Genomic DNA, 18799 nt, shown 5'->3' on the forward strand with positions numbered 1-18799 from the left:
TTGAAGATAGAACAGTACAATGCCCATGTCGAACATGACACCAAGTTAAAATAATCTCTTCTGTTACATAATCCATATCCCTCTATTCCCTACATGTTTGCATATCTAAAAGCCTCCAAATGCCACCATCCGATCAGCCTCCACCACCACCCCTGGCAATGCATTCCAGGCACCCACTACTCTCTGTTAAAAAAACTTGCCCCTTTAAATTTTGGCCCTCTCACTTTAAGGAGATGCTCTCTTGTCTTTGACCGTCCTACCCTGGGAAAAAAGGTTCTGCACCCTCTCCAAAGTCTCCACATCCTTCCTGTAATGGGGTGACCAAAACTACAAACAAATTGCGGCCAAAATTATATAAAGCTGCAACATGGTACTTCCTCGAAGGTATTTATTCACAAAGTGCTGGAGTAACTCAGCAGGTCGGGCAGCATCTCGGGAGAGAAGGAATGGGTGACGTTTCGGGTCGAGACCCTTGGTACTTCCTGATACTTAATGCCCCAACTGATGAAGGCAAGCTTGCCTTCTGTACCACTGCATCCCATAACATTCCCACAATAATGTTATGGGAATACTTTCACCAAACGATGGCATAAGTTTATCAAGGCGGTCACTGCTTCTTCTCAACGGTGTTTAGGGATTTGCCATAAACACTGGCCTTGTCGGTGACGCACAGATTCCAAAAATAAAATTGAAATACGTCATACGTTCGTAAGTCATAGGAGCAGAATTAGGCCATTCGGCCCATCGAGTCTACTTTGTCATTCAATCATGGCTGATCTATCTTTCCCTCTCAACCCCATTCTCCTGCCTTCTCCCCATAACCCCTGACACCCTTATTAATCAAGAATCAGTCAATCTCCACCTTAAAAATACACACTGGCTTGGCTCCACAGCCGTCTGTGGCAATGAATTCCACAGATTCACCACCCTCTGACCAAAGAAGTTCCTTCTCATCTCCTTCTTACAGGTACGTCCATTTATTCTGAGGCTATGGCCTCTGGTCCAAGACTCTCCACATCCACTCTATTGTCATACTGCCCCTTCTCCTTGAACACAACTTCAGGCATTTCCTCTCCAACATCTCTGTGCCTCACAATCACACCTCTCGAGTGCCACCAACAGCAAATAACTCCCCGATCCCACTTTGCAACCATGCCTTCTAGGGGAAGGACCATGCATTGACCTGGCATACTCCCCCAGCACTCCCTTCCCTTCTTTCGTGACAATCCTGACAAAGCCACATCTTTGACCACCCTTTGGTGATCTGTGCCAATACCTCATTGTGTGGTTTGGTGTCAAACCTATTTGTCACTGCTCCTGAAATATTTTATTATGTTCAAAACCCCACATAAAGGACAAAAGGACACAAAGTGCTGGAGTAACTCAGCGAGTCAGGCAGTGTCTCTGAAGAAAATGGAGAGGCGAGGTTCTTCAGGGTCCGAAGAAGGCTTGACCTGAAACCCATGTTCTACCCATATCCCTGCACTTTGTATCATTTTGTTTTTGTAAACCAGCATCTCTCATTGTTTCTTCTACGTAAAGGATTTCCCCGTAATTTTGGAATTGGGAAAGTGAGAGAGGGAAGGAACCGAAACATTGCCCCACATAACATCCTTTTCACAGGAATGTTTAGAAATTCAACCTATTACAGTCCGGTTAGGTTGACTAACTTACCATCGTCTGATCTTTTCTTTGGTGCTTTGGTAGTTGTTCTCTTGGGAGATCTGGTGGTCGTTGGCTTGTCTGAGTCAAAGTCAAAATAATCTGCCAAGTCAAGATCCCCTGGAAGATATATATACAACTGTTGAATTAAACTTGAACACATAAGTGTGAACTCGTTAAAATAAAACTACCTTCAAGATTTTCCAATCAGTGGGAAGTAATTGATTACTACGTGAAAGTAATGGAACGTTACAATGTATGTAATGTCATCTTAGCCAAGAATGTTCTTGCAAGTCAAGTATGTTAGGAATGCACCAAGATGTCCTGTATCTATGTACTCTGTACGTGCATTATCAAACACAAAATGGGGCTGATTTATATAAAGAAGGCATTAGCACAGGAACTCAAAGGGCAAGAGGCGCAGCGGTAGAGTTGCTGCCTTACAGCGAATGCAGCGCCGGAGACTCAGGTTCGATCCTGACTACGGGCGCCGTCTGTACGGAGTTTGTACGTTCTCCCCGTGACCTGCGTGGGTTTTCTCCGAGATCTTCGGTTTCCTCCCACACTCCAAAGACGTACAGGTTTGTAGGTTAATTGACTGGGTAAATGTAAAAATTGTCCCTAGTGTGTGTAGGATAGTGTTAATGTGCGGGGATCGCTGGGCGGCGCGGACTCGGTGGGCCGAAGGGCCTGTTTCCGCGCTGTATCTCTAAATCTAAAAAAAAGAAGACTACCGTAGCAGGCAGGAGGAGCGAGACTGGGGAGGGATTTGCAAACAATGTCGGCTGCAGATGGACAGACAAACAAGGTTAATGATTGAACAGGACTTAATGTGAATTAGAACGTGGTCATGTTTCCAATGGTAAAAGTACAGTGTCTGGAACAAGATAGTTAAAGAGGAGGGCGGTGAAATAGTCATGTGTAAAGGTAACAATGAAAATCTAGCTTCATGGAAACACAAGGAACTGCAGATGCTGGAATTTTGTTCACAACACCAAATGGTGGCGTAACTCAGCGCCAGGATTAGAGGGTACTATCTACAGGGAGAGTTTGAAGAGACTTAAATTGTTTGCTCTGGAACACCAGAACATTGCGGGTAGACCTGATATAAGTATATGAAATTATGAGACGCATCGATAGGGTAGACAGTCAGAACCTTTTTCCTTCGGTGGAGATGCCAAGGACTAAAGGGCATTGGTTTAAGGTAAGAGGGGCAAAGTTTAAAGAAGATGTGCAGACACATGTTTTTTTGCACATAAGGTGAAGAGTCCCCTGAATGTTTTGCCAAGGGTGGAGGCAGATGTGATGGCAGACTTTTAAGATACTTCTGGTGAGGCACATTGATGAGCAAAGAATGGAGGGATATGGATTATGTGCAGGCAGATAAGAGTTGATCTTGGCATCATGTTCGACACAGACATTGTGGGTCAAAGGGCCAATTCTTGTGCTGTACTGTCCTATGTTCTATGTTCAATGTGCTGAGCAGAGGGCTTTTCAAAAGCAGTCAATTTCAGAGGAGAAATGAGAATGGAAAACATTCAAATCAATTTGAATTAGAATCAGAATAAATGGATGTGGCTTTAGAAAGGAGAAGAAGATGAATTTCTTTAGTTAGAGGATGGTGAATCATTGCCACAGACGGCTGTGGAGGCCAAGTCACTGGGTATTTTTAAAGTGGAGATTGACAGGATCTTGGGTGTGTTAAAGGTGTCAAGGGTTATGGGGAGAAGGCAGGAGAATGGGGTTGAGAGGGAAAAATAGATCAGCCATGATTGAATGGCAGAATAGACTGATGGGCCAAATGACCTAATTCTGGTCTGATGATTCATGAACACAGCATCAAGGTACAAATATTAAGCTGAGTATAAGCTGTCTCAATGGCGATTTTTACTCGATCACACAAAGCAGATGCTCTGGCTGCCAACGATCATTTGGTGATGGTCAATGCTTGCAAGGGGTGGTGAACAGCATCAATATGAATGTGACTAATGAAGGACTGGCACTGAATGCAATAAAGCAAACCAGAGCAGACAAGAATGATCCAGGGGACGATTGGATTAACGTATGAGGAGTGCTTGAAGTCTCTGGGCCTTGGTGGAGTTTGGAAGGATGAGAAAGGATCTCATTGAAACCAACTGAATAATGAAAGGCCTGGATAGAGTGGATGTGGAGGCGATGTTCCCAGTAGTGGGAGTGTCTAGGACCACAGCCTCAAAATAAAAGGACGTATCTTTAGAATGGAGATGAGGAAGAATTTCATTAGTCAGAGGGTGGTGAATCTGTGGAATTCATTGCCACAGATGGCTGTGGAGGCCAAGTCGTTGGTATTTTTAAAGCAGAGATTAATAAGGGTGTCAAAGGTTATGGGGAGAAGGCGGGAGAATGGGGTTGAGAGGAAAAAACAGAACAGCCATGATTGCATGGCCTAATGGACTCGGTGAGCTGTATTGGCTAGTTAGGGCAATGCTTTGTTAAGTATTAAGGGTAGGCGCAATAAGCTTTGGCTACTGCCTACACCTTTTTTTTCGGTCAGAAAATATCATGTGTGATTATATTGTTTTATTTTTGATATAATGATTTTGTACTATTTAACTTTCACAACTGTATGGTCAATCTGTTGTATTGTATTGACCGTAAAATAAATAAATAAATAAATACATAAACAGACAAAGAAATAAATAAATAGGCAGATAAATAAATAAATAAACAAGCAGATAAATAGATAAATAAATAAATGGATAAGTAAATAGATAAATAAATGGCATTCTGCCTCCAAGTCTTCTGGTCGAACCGTGGCAACCAGATCACTTGAAATGCAAAGCAGACAGCAACATGAGGAGAACAATCTTCATAAAAATAAAAGGCTGATATTCGGAGGCGCTATTGAGACTAATTCAGAAATCAATCAAAAAATAATTCAACCTCTGCCTGGAAACTGGTTGTGATTTTGCAACTTGTGAATGATAGATTAGATGGTTTCTATTATGTATTGCATATTCAATAGCTTCTCATCCCACCTCTTCCACGATCATTTGGAATGAGACTTCTCTGGTGCATGTTCAATCATCCCTTTCAGGCAGATGTATTACTGCCCTCCATAACGGCAGGGAGAGATGGAAGCACTACTGGAAGTGACAAGGCTGAAGATAATTAGCCGTCTTGTTGAAATAGGCCCCAGCTCCATCCATGTAACCAATTGTCCTTATCTCCAGAACCCAACCAAACCTTGCTCATGCCTCACACCCAACTGAAGGTGGCCATGCCTTCAGCTACCCAAGAAACACCTTGAGCATTCCTCCTTAAATTTCCTCTATGTTGGTACCTTTTTTCTTTCCTTGAGAGTCATAGGGCTATACAGCATGGTAACAGGCCCTTCCGCCCACCTTGTCCATGCTCACCAAGCCTACATACTACACTAGTCCCATTTGGCCAATAGCCCTCTGTAAACAGGTGCTCCTGTAAATCTATCTCATTGATCCTTCCTGACTCATTTGGCCTCCACTGCCTTCTGTAGCAATGAGTTTCACAGATTCACCACCCTCTGGCTGAAGAATTTTGCTTGTATAAATGTAAAAAACTATCCCTAGTGTGCATAGGCTAGTGTTAGTGTGCGGGGATCGCTTGTCAGTGCATACTCAGTGGGCCGAAGGGCCTATTTCCGCGCTGTATCTCTAAACAAAACTAAAAAAGCTCAAAGCTCTAATTAAGATCACTGACATGAAACGTCAATGTTTTTTTCCCCCTCAGATTAAATGCTTCCTGTCCCTCTGAGTATTTCTTTCACAAAACTAACTTTATTTGTTTCTGAAACTTGACAGGTGTAGATTATTGTTCCTTTTGTTAGCAACAAGTAAAACTGTCAGAGAGATGATGCGGAGCTATTCTCCAGACTGAATGGGGCCTCTGAGTTTGCACCTGAATCCACAGGATGTTATTAGACAACCAGTTTTCATAAAGGAATATCAAATGTACCTCTTCTGTAGAAACAAGGAACTTCAAATATTGATTTACACAAAAGACACAAAGTGCTGGAGTAGCTCAGAGAGTTAAGCAGCGTCTTTGGAGAACATGGATAGATGACGTTTCAGGTCGGGAGCTTTTTTCAGACTGATTGTCGGGGGTGGGTGGAGGGGAGGGGGAGAGATAGGTGCTAGTCCAGGGGGACACAATGTAGGGGGTAGGGGGGAAGAAAGAGGAGGGGAGAGAGGGTTGTAGGAGGTTACCTAAGATTGGAGAATTCAATGTTGTTACTGTTGGGTTGTAAGCTACCCATGGATACATCTTCTATATATGTGTTGCATTTTGAAAAAGAGGCACAAGGAACTGCAGATGCTGGAATCCTGAAAAGAACACAAAGTGCCGGAGTAACTCAGCGGGTCAGGCAGCATCTCTGTGGGTCAGGCAGCATCTCAGCGGGTCAGGCAGCATCTCAGTGGTTTCTTCAGAGGGAATAAGTTATTTCCCCAGTTTCTTATACCTTCTACTTCTTTCAAAACTATTCTAGGCACTAACTCATGACCTCACCAACCAAGGGCGAGCATCACGATCTCCTTGGAAGGCACAGTGGCACAGCGGTAGAGTTGCTGGCTTTCAGCGCCAGAGACCCGAGCTCAATCCTGACTACGGAGCTGTCTGCACGGAGTGTGTATGTTCTCCCTGTGTCCACCTGGGCTTTCTCCGGGTGCTCCGGTTTCCTTCCACACTCCACAGACGACAGGCTTGTAGATTAATTGGCTTCAGTAATAATTGTAAACTGTCCCCAGTGTGGCGGACAGTGCTGGAGGACAGGGTGATCGCTGGGCGTCAGGGACTCAGTAGGGTAAAGGGACTGTTTCCACGCTGCATCTCTGACGAGTAAAATCCAAAGTAAACAGCGCTTAATATTACAGGAATGTCGGAGATCAAAATTTGTGCAGAATCTTGCTCATTAAGTGAAGCATTTTCTTTTGCAGTCTCTGGGCAATGTGAGTCCATGTGTACTTTCATCACTGAGATAAAATTTAATGGGAAAATCAGTCCTATTCGGTCAGACTTTAGTCTTAAATGTGAAAGATTAAGAACTTGGTCTAGGCATTCCTCTGAGGAGTTTTCTGCATCAAGCTGAGCGTCACAACCATGGAGTAATCTCTCCATCAGTGGTGTCAAGGCAGCACACAGTGTCTGCCTCGAGAAGGTGAACTTCTGCCAACATTAGTTACACAATTCTACCAGCTTGATGGAGAACTATCGCTGAGAAGAGCCTGGTGCTGTGAGGTAGCTACTCTACTGCTGCGTCACCATGCCTCCCTGTATGCTCCTCTTGTGGTTGGAACCGAGCAGAATACTTCACACTGTCCGAGCTTTATCCACAGTGGAGTAGAGTTGAGTAGCAACCCTGAAGACATTATGAGAAGTAGCTACAGTAATTTGGATTCAAACACTCTGATATTTCAACACAAGACGTGTGTCCAGCAGGAGGCTTCTTCAACCTGCAATCTTACTTACAGAGCTTAACTAATCTTCTACCTCAATGTTATTCGACAGCAATAACCGCATATCTCTTGATCCCCTTACCATCCAATAATCCATACATCTTTGTTTTGAATCTCAGGCAACTGTGGTAGAGCATTCCAAAGGTCCACCATCCACCCGAGTGAAGGTATTTGCCTTCATCTCGGTCCTAAATGGCCACAGTGCCCCGTTCCAAGGTTCCTCAGTCAAAGGAAAACATCTTCCTGCAGCTGGATTGTAGAACCCTTTAACAGTTTTATAAGTTTTGATGAGATCTTTACCCATTCTTCTAAACTCCAGAGAAGGGTAATAATTGTCAGAAATAAATAGCTAGGATCTTCGGGGAAGCTACCCTGTGTCTCATGGTTGAATCGAGCTGCTTTCTGAAGCACTGGACACCAAGTGCTAGAGCAACTCAGCGGCTCAGGCAGCATCTTGGAGAACATGGATAGGTGATGTTTGGGGTCACCTATCCCTGTTCTCCAGTGATACTGCCTGAGCCGCTGAATATCTCCAGCACTTTGTGTCCATTTGTGTAAACCAGCATCTGCAATTGCTTGTTTCTGCATGTACTACCATTGATACAGCACACCTCAGAATGAGCAATAGCATGCCTATGGCATCACCTCCCAATTCTCATGACTCATCTTTCATCAACTTGTCCACCAGGTTCAATGTTGAGACTTCCATAAATCAATGTTGTTGATTGAAAGATGCAGCATGGAAACCGGTCCGTCGGCTCACCCAGTCCACGCCGACCATCGATCACCTGTTCACACTAGTTCTGTTATCCCACTTCCGCATCCACACCCTACACATTCAGGGCAATTTTCAGGACCACTTCATCTACAAACCCGCACACCTGTGGGATGTGGGAGGAAACCGGAGCACCGGGAGGTGATCCACAGTGTCCCTAGTGTGTGGGGTTGGATGCATAAGTGGGATAACACAGAACTGGTGTAAGGGTGATTGCTGGCCGACGTGGATTGGGTGGGCTGAAGAGCCTGCTTCCATGCTCTATCTCTAATTAAAGTTGACCAACTGATGCAATTCCCTTCTGCTTCTCATTTTCACCCGGGCAGCAAATTCCTTTTCAATCGGCATTCTCCCAATTATGAGCAATGGAAACCAAATCACAACTCCCTTTGCACCCAAACCAACCCCTCCCCTGGCTTGGACAGAGTGGATGTAGAGAGGATGTTTCCACTAGTGGGAGAGTCTAGGACTAGAGGTCACAGCCTCAGAATTAAAGGACGTACGTTTAGGAAGGAGATGAGGAGGAATTTCTTGAGTCAGAGGGTGGTGAATCTGTGGAATTCTTTGCCACAAAAGGCTGTGGGGGCCGTCAGTGGATATTTTTAAGGCAGAGATAAATAGATTCTTGATTAGTACGGGTGTCAGGGGTTATGAGGAGAAGGCAGGAGAATGGGGTTAGGAGGGAGATAGATCAGCCATGATTGAATGGCGGAGCAGACTTGATGGGCCGAATGGTCTAATTCTGCTCCTATCACTTATGATGTTATGACTTTCCCCTGCAACCGCAGGAGATGTAACGCCTGTGCTAATACTTCCTCCCCCTCTCACTCAAACCAGCCCACATAGTTGCTCCAGCATGTGGTGTCCTTTTCTCACAAATCGCTATGCTTGTGCAAATGACAATGCGTTCTCGTTGTGTGCACTTTGTGCTCTGATTTATCCAGTCAACACAAAGATTTGAATGTGAACACAATGTGAATCAAGGTGTTTCTTCGGCTCTTACAACTGCATGACAGTAACGTGTAAACCACTCACCTGTACCTGTCCCGCCTGTTTGTTTGCGAGGTTTTGCAGGAGCTGTTGGGAAAATAAATCTTCTGTTACTTTATTGGAATTAATTGCAAGAAAAACAACATGAAAATTACCGTCACCATCTATCTGCAGCATGGCGTGTTTCACGGGGTTGGGTTGGAAGATCTGCATTCATTTCCCACCTTGTACCTTGCCAATGCTATTTGTAACAGCAATCACTGTTAAAATGAAATAGAACATGGGACATAGAAGAGTACAGCACAAGAACAGACCCCTAGACCCACAATATGTCTGTGCCAAGACCATCTCTTGTCTACCTGCGCCTAATCATTATCCCTCCATTCTTTGCACATCCATGTGCCTATCTAAAAGTCTCTTAAATGCCACTTTTGTATCCGGCTCAATCACCAACCCTGGCAGCACATTCGAGGCACTCACCACCCTCTGTGTAAAAATGGTACCCCGCACATTCTCCTTTAAAATTTGTCCTCCTCGCCTTAAAGCTGTGCCCTCTGGTATTTGGTTTTTTTTCCATCCTGGAAAAAAAGGTCTGACAGTCTACCCTCTTACACTTTTATATACTTCTATCAGGACCCCCCCCCCCCCTCCAACCTCTGGCGCTTCAGAGAAAACAATTCAAATCCATCCAAACTCCAGGCAATATTCTGGTAAACCTCCTCTAGACCTTTCCCAAAGCTTCCACATCCTTCCCGTAATGGGACCAGAACTGCGCACAATTTTCCAAATGTGGCTTAACCAAAGTCCTGTAAAGCTGCACCATGGCATCTTACACTCACTGGCCCGACCTAGAAAGACAAGCAGATTGTGACATTTTTTTCTCAAAGTACAAAGTAGGGGAAATATATTTTCCAAGGATCATGCAGAAGTTGACGATCCTCACCTACATTGCTGAGAACTACATTCTGAACTCTCTAAGTTCCCTTTTGTACTTTGAGTTTGGCTTAACTGTAGTTATGTACAGTTTTATCTTATTTGATCGGATAGCATGCAATACAAAGCTTTTCATTGTACCTCGGTATATGTGACAATGTTAAACTTAAACCTTGGTCGGCTTCTCCACGACCTAAACGCCCCACACTAATCAATGGCCTAACTGCCCCACTATGACTATTGACCCCGACCTGTCTACCTGTTCCACCCTGCACTGACCCACCTCCGTTTCTAAATCCTCAAATCTCAAATTGCCCTGATGTGTCCATCACACACACACACACACACACACACACACACACACACACACACATTACCTACTCTCCTTCATCCCTACACGCCCTCCTCTCCTACACTTGCCGAATTACACATGAACTCACAGACTCTGAAACATGACCAGTAATCAAAGTACCGCACCCCCCCTTCCCGCCCCACCGCCTCACCATCACTGATCATTGAGTTCTGACCTTTGCTCTGACTGTAACTCCTGATCCAGTACATACCCACCCTCCCACACCTTGGTTTAGTATAGTTTAGAGATACAGCCTGGGGAGAGCATACAAACTCCGTACACAGCACCCCGAGGTCAGGTTCGAACCCAGGCCTCTGACGCTGTAAGACAGCAACTCTACCGCTGCACCACCGTGCCCTTGAACCTTCTCCCCCCATAGACTGGCTGCCTGGGCATTCCATGATTCCTTGTGAATGATCAGCCACGAAGGGCCGAATGGCCTACTCCTGCAACTATTGTCTATTGTCTATTGTCTATTGTCTTCCTGCGTTCTGGTACAGTGTATGAAGGAAAGTTCCAATTTGGCCAACCCAGGTGAAGGCCTTTGGGCACTTCTGTGCCCACTTCAGGGCGATTCTGAACGTGGCACAGCTGGCAGTAAGCACGTAATTCATCTCAGCGGTCACTCCGATAACTCTGGGCAAGATGTCTTTCAGCGGTGCAGCTGGTAGAGCTGCTGCCTCACAGCGCCAGGGACCTGGGTTCGATCCTGTCCTCGGGTGCTCTCTGTGTAGTTTGCACGTTCTCCCGGTGACCACGTGAGGTTCCTCCGGGTGCTCCGGTTTCCTCCCACATCCTGAAGACGTGCGTGTTTGTAGGTTAATTGGCCTCTGTGATCTGCCCCCAGTGTGGAGATTGGAGGAGAAAGTGGGATAATGTAGAACAAGTGGGAATGAGCGATCAATGGTCAGTGCAAACTTGTTGGGCCGAAGGGCCTGTTTCCATGCTATATCTCTAAACTAAGCTAAGTAAGCCTGTAATAATGATTTCATACAACGAGCCCACGTCAACGAACGATCACCCGTACAACACTTTTATCCTACACACTAGGGCCAATTTATAGAAGCCAATTAACCTACAAACCTGCACATTTTTGTGATGTGGATGGAAACCGGAGCACCTGGAGAAAACCTATGCGGAATGTGCAAACTCTGTAAAGACAGCCCCCATAGTCAGGATCGAACTCTGGTCTTTGGAGCTATAAAGGCAGCAACTCTACCGCTGTGTCACTGTGCCACCCTTAGTCTTTTGAGATACGTTGAGAAACAAAATTTAAATGTTTAATAGGGTGCATTGAGAATGAGATTGATATAAAATTAGACCTATTCCTCAGCTTTGCCGATGGACACCTAGGCCATGGCTGAAGGTAAAAGCTTGTTGGGCCGTTTCTGGAGTTACCACCACTAGGTGGAGACTGCCAATGAACAATAGGACGGGCGGATTACTGCTACAGTTACATTCATGGACTGTTTAACAGATAACTAATGGTGAGTCATAGAGATGTACAGCATGGAAACAGGCCTTTCAGCCCAACCTCTCCACGCTGACCAAGTTGGCTTTCTGCAGCTAGTCCTCTGTGCTAGCATTTAAGACCAGGCTTAAGATGAAGGTGAAAGGGAAAAGATTTAAGAGGAATCTGAAGGGTAACTTTTTCACACAAAGGGTGGTGGGTGAATGGAACAAGCTGCCAGAGGAGGTAGTTGAGGCAGGGACTATTCCAAATAATGTTGGACAATTAGACAGGTACATGGAAACAACACGTTTCGAGGTATATGGACCAAACGCGGACTGGTGGAGGGATATGGACCAAAACGCGGACTGGTGGAACTAGTGTAACTGGGACATGCTGGTCGTTGTGGACAAGTTGGGCCGAAGGGCCTGTTTCCACGCTGTATCACTCTATTTGGCAAATGTCTCTCTAAACCCTTCCAATCAACGTATCTGGCTAAATATCTTTTGAAATTCATACTTGTATCCCTTCTGTAGCACCCCCTGGCAGCCTGTTCCAGATACAGACCACCCTCTGAGAGAAAATGTTGCCCCTGAGGTCTCATAAATCTCTCCTCTCTCACCTTGCATCTATGCCCTCTAGTTTTACAATCCTGTGCCCTGGGAGAAAGACCGTGAGCGTTCACTTTATCCATGCCCCTCGTGATCTTATACACGTCAAAATGGTCACCCCCCCTCAGTCTCCTACACTCCAAAAATAAAAGTCCTAGTCTATCAGGCCACTCCCTACAACTTAAGCCCGCAAGTCTAGGTAACATCCTCCGAGACTATCACAGACTACATAGCTGAGGTGTTGACTGCCAGTGCTTACTGATATCATATCATATCATATCATATCATATATACACAGCCGGAAACAGGCCTTTTCGGCCCACCAAGTCCGTGCCGCCCAGCGATCCCCGCACATTAACACTATCCTACACCCACTAGGGACAATTTTTACCTTTACCTAGCCAATTAACCTGTGCTTACTGGTGTGTGCTTCCAGGATTTAGAAGCAATGATGATAAACGAGCAGCAATGAGCATCTAAGTCATGAAAATGTGTGACTTGTGGTGGGCTTGGAGGGACATTGGGGGAGATAGATCCCACAAGTGGTGGTGTCCCACTACTTTATTCCCTCTTCCCCTTCAAGCTGGAACATTTGCAAGGTTCAAGGGGGGCTTTTAGCTTGGTTTAGTTTCGTTTAGAGACACAGTGCAACAGAGGTGCTGCGGTAGAGTTGCGGTGCCAGAGACCCGGGTTGAATCCTGACTACGGGTGATGTCTAAATGGAGTTTGTAGCGTGTGGGTTTTCTCCAGGTGCTCCGGGTTCTCCAACATTCCAAAGACGTGCAGGTTTGTAGGTTCATTGGCTTCTGTAATTTGTAAAATGCCCTTGGTGTTTATGATAGTACTAGTTTACGGGTTGTTCTCTGGTCGGCACGGACTCGGTGCGCCAAAGGGCGTGTTTCCGAGCTGTATCTCTGAAGTCTAAAGTCTAAAACTACAGCGTGGAAACAGGCGCTTCAGTCCACCTGGTCTGCCCCGACCAACAATCTCCCGTACACTAGTTCTATCCTACCCACTAGGGACAATTTACACAATTCAAATATCCTGCAAACCTGCACGTGTTTGGAATATGGGAGGAAACCGGGGCACCCGGAGAAAACCCACGCGGTCACAGGGACAACATACAACCTCCGTATAGACAGCACCCATGGTCAGTAGAGAACCTGGGTCTCTGGCGCTGTGAGGCAGAAACTCTACCGCTGCGCCATTGTGATCTCGGGCAGACCTTGGTGAGAAACTGCACTGTACCTGTTGCTGCCCTGGTGAACCTTGCAACTGAGTGACTTGCAAGGCAAGCGAGAGACAACGATTCTGATGAGGGACAGAGGTCAGACTGGGTATGGTAGGCCGATTGCTTTTCTTAGAGACCATAGCGAACCGGGTGGGATTTGAAACAATCCAAGAGCCCTGTATTCATTTTTACTTCTGCATTTTTTATTTCTTAAATCATTTTTAAAGAGTTTAAACTCCCAAAGTGGAATTATAGAGTGACTCAACGAAGAAACAGGCCTTCCTGCCCACCAAATCAGTGCTGACCATCAAATACTCATTTACACTGGTCCTACACTTATTATTATTTATTATTATTATTATTAATTTATTAATTTTAATTTAATTTAATTCTCCCCCCCCCCTCATGGTTACAGGGAGAGTTTGCAAACTCCACAGAACCAGCATCAGAGATCAGGATCACATTTTCAGTTTCGTTTTAGAGAAACACCTTTGAAACAGACCCTTTGGCCCACCGAGTCTGCCACGACCAACAATCACAGATATAGAAGCCAATTAATCTACAAACCTATTTATTCACAAAATGCTGGAGTAACTCAGCAGGTCAGGCAGCATCTCGGGAGAGAAGGAATGGGTGACGTTTCGGGTCGAGACCCTTCTTCAGACTGATGTCGGGGGTGGGACAAAGGAAGGATATAGGTGGAGACAGGAAGATAGAGGGAGATCTGGGAAGGAGGAGGGGAAGGGAGGGACAGAGGAGCTATCTGAAGTTGGAGAAGTCGACGTTCATACCACCGGGCCGCAAACTGCCCAGGCGAAATATGAGGTGCTGCTCCTCCAATTTCCGGCGGGCCTCACTATGGCACTGGAGGAGGCCCATGACAGAGAGGTCAGACTGGGAATGGGAGGGGGAGTTAAAGTGCTGGGCCACCGGGAGATCAGTTGCGTTAATGCGGACCGAGCGCAGGTGTTCAGCGAAGCGATCGCCGAGCCTGCGCTTGGTTTCGCCGATATAAATAAGTTGACATCTAGAGCAGCGGATGCAATAGATGAGGTAGGAGGAGGTGCAGGTGAACCTCTGTCTCACCTGGAAAGACTGTTTGGGTCCTTTGATGGAGTTGAGGGGGGAGGTAAAGGGACAGGTGTTGCATCTCGTGCGGTTGCAAGGGAAAGTGCCCGGGGTTAGGGTGGTTTGGGTAGGAAGGGACGAGTGGACCAGGGAGTTGCGGAGGGAACAGTCTCTGCGGAACGCAGAGAGGGGAGGGGATGGGAAGATATGGCCAGTGGTGGGGTCCTGTTGTAGGTGACGGAAATGTTGGTGGATGATATGTTGGATCCGCTGGCTGGTGGGGTGGAAGGTGAGAACGAGGGGGATCCTGTCCTTGTTGCGAGTGGGGGGAGGAGGAGCAAGAGCGGAGCTGCGGGATGTAGAAGAGGGCAGTTTGCGGCCCGGTGGTATGAACGTCGACTTCTCCAACTTCAGATAGCTCCTCTGTCCCTCTCTTCCCCTCCTCCTTCCCAGATCTCCCTCTATCTTCCTGTCTCCACCTATATCCTTCCTTTGTCCCACCCCCGACATCAGTCTGAAGAAGGGTCTCGACCCGAAACGTCACCCATTCCTTCTCTCCCGAGATGCTGCCTGACCTGCTGAGTTACTCCAGCATTTTGTGAATAAATCGATTTGTACCAGCATCTGCAGTTATTTTCTTATAATCTACAAACCTAAGTGGCTTGTTTGGAATGTGGGAGGAAACTGCAGCATCCGGAAAAAAAAACCCCACGTGGTCACAGGGAGAACGTACAAACTCCGTACTTTCAGCACCCGTAGTCAGGATCGAACCCGGGTCTCTGGCGCTGTGAGGTAGAAACTCTACCGCTGCGCCACTGTGCCACTGGAAGAGTGGTTTCCTATTCCTTACAATAACGGCCCTTATTTAAATTGAGACACTAGGATTGAAACAATTGCACAGAATAAATGGGAATGGAATTAACGGCCTGAGTCGACATGCCAGTGTTGGTGTTGCCTCACCCCTGCCCTATCCCATTTTCTTTCCTCTACTCATCTAATTTAGTTTTGAAAACAGCTCATCCATCTGCCTGAAATGCCTTGCTGTGTGTGTGTTAGTTGGTAGCACATTCTCAGCTCTGACTCAGCAGTTTGTAAGTGCTCGTCAGCGGGAGACAGCTGCTGTGTCTATTGCTCGACACTTGACCTGCTCTCACAAGGGGAGAACCGCAAAATACTCCCCACTCTGTCAGAGAACAGTTAATCAGGTTAGCTTGTGGTCACGTGTATCGAGGTACAGAGAAAAGCTTTTTGTTGCGTGCTAACCAGTCAGCGGAAAGAATATATGTGATTACAATTGAGCCGTTCACTGTGTACAGATACATGATAACGTGAATAATGTTAAATGCAAGATAAAGTCCGGTAAAGTCGGAGCGCCTTCAATGAAGTAGACAGGAGTTCAGGAACCGTGCTCTCGTTGTTGACAGGACGGTTCAGTTGCCCGATAACAGTTGGGAAGAAACTGTCCCTGAATCTGGAGGTGTGCGTTTTCACACTTCTGTACCTCTTGCCTGATGGGAGAGGGGGGTCAAGTAGCTGACCCATCCCTGTACCCCGGTCTTATTCAACTTTTGTCCATCAGCACTCTTTCCTAGGTAGCTTTGCAGGAATTGGTTGCCATGGTTTCTAGAATGCTGTGGCTTCAAAGGCCAGAGCTGTCCTGAGATTACAGGACAAATGCATTGTAAAGCATTGTTTTGCTTTAACCATTTCCGATGGTAGGATGCTTCCCATTTGGCCTAAGCTCTGAGGAAAGGAATTTCTCCTTGCTTTCTTATAGCATTTCTTAGCAATGGTCTTGCATTTGTAAGAATCTCGCACATGTGTAAACATTCTCCTCACATCTTCTCTGCTCAACCCTGGCACTGTCTCAAACCCTGGCTCAAACATCTTTCCTTTTCTGAATAGAAATTCCCCAATCTGTTCACTCTTTCCTGAAAACTCTAGAAGGAAGCCCCTGGGAAATTAAATTATAAGGGCATCGCAGTGGTGTAGCTGGTAGAACTACTGCCTCAAAGCAGCAGACCCCAGTTCAATCCTGACCTTGGATGCTGTCTGTGTCAAAGATACTAGAGGAACATGATAGACCACTCGATCCTAAAAACCGTAGTATGTCATAGCGCCATTTTAGTAGGCAGATACTTGCAGAAACATTTAAAGAGAATTATAACAAAAATCTGTGAATTGATAGATGAGATATATTCTGCATTTTAATGGTATAATCACACATACTGTTCCCCCAAAACACTGATTACACTGCGAGAGGCCTAGCAAATGGCAGGTTTTGCCTACTAAAATGGTGGACGTTACGCTCCTTTGCGTACTACACTTCAGTATAGGCGATTTCAACGGAGTGGTTCATCTTGTTCCTCTAGTATCTTTGGTCTGTATGGAGTTTGCATGTTCTCCCTGCATGGGGTTTTTCCGGGTACCTCGGTTTCCTCCAATATCCCAAATACGCGTGGCTCTGTTAAATTTACCCTAGTGTGCAGGGAGAGGATGAGAAAGTGGGATAACTTAGAACTAGTGTGAACGTAATTCCTCAATCCTTTTGTCTCCCACCTTTTGTTTTTTGACCTCTGACTCCCCTTGTCTGTGTTCATCTATTACCTGTCATGTTTTGCCCTGCCCCTCCCGTCTCCCGAAACGTCACCTATCCACGTTCTCCAGGGATGCTGCATTATCCACCGAGTTACTCCGGCACTTTGTGTCCTTCTTTGTTTATTATTAAAAACCAGATCTGTAGTTCCTAGTTTCTATACGGCATGACACAAAAAGCTGGAGTAACTCAGCGGGCAGGCAGATCTCTGGGGAGAACCAATAGGTGACGTTTTGGGTTGAGACCCTTCTTCAGACTTCTATACAGTGTGAATGGGTGATCGCTGGTCGGCGTGGACTCAAGGGGCCGAAGGGCCTGGTTCCACCGCTAAAATAAACTAAGCACGTATTATTTTTCCCTCACGCCTGTCCTTGTGCACACCCAGGTAAGCAAACTGACAGCAGAGGCGGTTTCAGAGAGAATTTCGAACAATGCCACAGTTGGAATATTAAATACAATTACTGGCAGCTGTCTCCTTGCCCGTTGAATAACAAATGCTCCCTTAATGACTGCAGCTTTCACAGGTGGAACTGGTGTGCTGGCTGTAAGCTTCACTGGATTTAATGAAGAACATTTCTCAGCTGGCTGAACCAGGGCAAGTCGAAATGTGATTCCAATTAGATGCCTAACAAGAGGCAGCGGACAATAAAAGCAATTGTGGAGGCTGGAGTTTTACGAATCTTACTGTTAATAACGTCAGCCCATCAGGGGGAAAAGCCTTTTAATGCGGGTCCTTAAGAAAACAGTTGATTTCACCTCAATGCCCCTGCAGTTAGGTTGCTGGCATGTGACAGACCAAACACAACTCTACTGTTTTCTTCGCCACTGGGCCAAGTACAGCTTCTTTTAACCCTGTACTATTCCCCAGTACTACTCTGGAAGGGATTTCTGAATGCACATGGCTTTGAGTATATATATTTTTTAAAGATCTTATTTTCTTATAAATGTCAAGAAAATGTAAGGGAAATCCCAGGGCACCTTAAGGGATTAGCCCGAGCCATTTTTTTTATACATGCATTAAGAGCGAGGGTGATTAGGGAAAGGTTAGGGTCTGTTCGGAACCCAAAGGAGCAATCTGCGTACAGACCAGAGAACAGGGGGCGGCACAGTGGCGCAGCAGTAGAGCTGCTGCCTCACAGCGCCAGAGACCCGGGTTCAATCCTGACTACGGGTGCTGTCTGTGTGGAATTTGTACGTTCTCCCTGTGATCGCGTGGGTTTTCTTCGGGTGCTCCGGTTTCCTCCTACATTCTAAAGACGTGCAGGTTTCTAGATCAATTGTAAAAATTGCGCCAAGTGTGTAGTGTACGAACGATTGCTGGTCAGCACGGACTCGCTGGGCTGAAGGGGCTGTTTTCACACTGTATCTCTAAACTAGACAAAATTAAACGTGAAGGTTTGTAGGTTAATTGGCTTCTGTAAATTGTCCCTAGTGTATAAGATGCAAAAGAGGGATAACATGGAACTAATGTACATTGATCGATGGTCGGCGTAGACTCAGTGGACCAAAGTATGCTGTATCCGTACACTAAACTAAATATTTCTCAACTGTATTCACTTGAGAGAAAAACCTTGTGGTTGCATGTTTCAGGGAGGGAAATGGAAATATTCCAGAACAATTTATCATTAAAAAGGATGATACACTAGATGTCTCAGCTGAC

At 45.9% G+C, this 18799-nt stretch overlaps 1 protein-coding gene across 1 annotated transcript in view; it reads right to left on the reverse strand.

The window, feature by feature from the left end:
- The window catches only part of cd99l2 (CD99 molecule-like 2), a 162525-nt gene that overhangs the window by 27675 nt on the left and 116051 nt on the right, over positions 1-18799 (reverse strand). Inside the window, exons 4-5 of the mRNA XM_078412665.1 lie at positions 8944-8985; positions 1675-1782 (exon numbers count right to left, since the gene is read on the reverse strand). Of these exons, the coding sequence (XP_078268791.1) occupies positions 1675-1782; positions 8944-8985 (150 nt within the window). The remainder of the gene's footprint in view (positions 1-1674; positions 1783-8943; positions 8986-18799) is intronic.

The sequence above is a fragment of the Rhinoraja longicauda genome, chromosome 15, assembly GCF_053455715.1.
Source record: "Rhinoraja longicauda isolate Sanriku21f chromosome 15, sRhiLon1.1, whole genome shotgun sequence".
Lineage (NCBI taxonomy): Eukaryota > Metazoa > Chordata > Chondrichthyes > Rajiformes > Arhynchobatidae > Rhinoraja > Rhinoraja longicauda.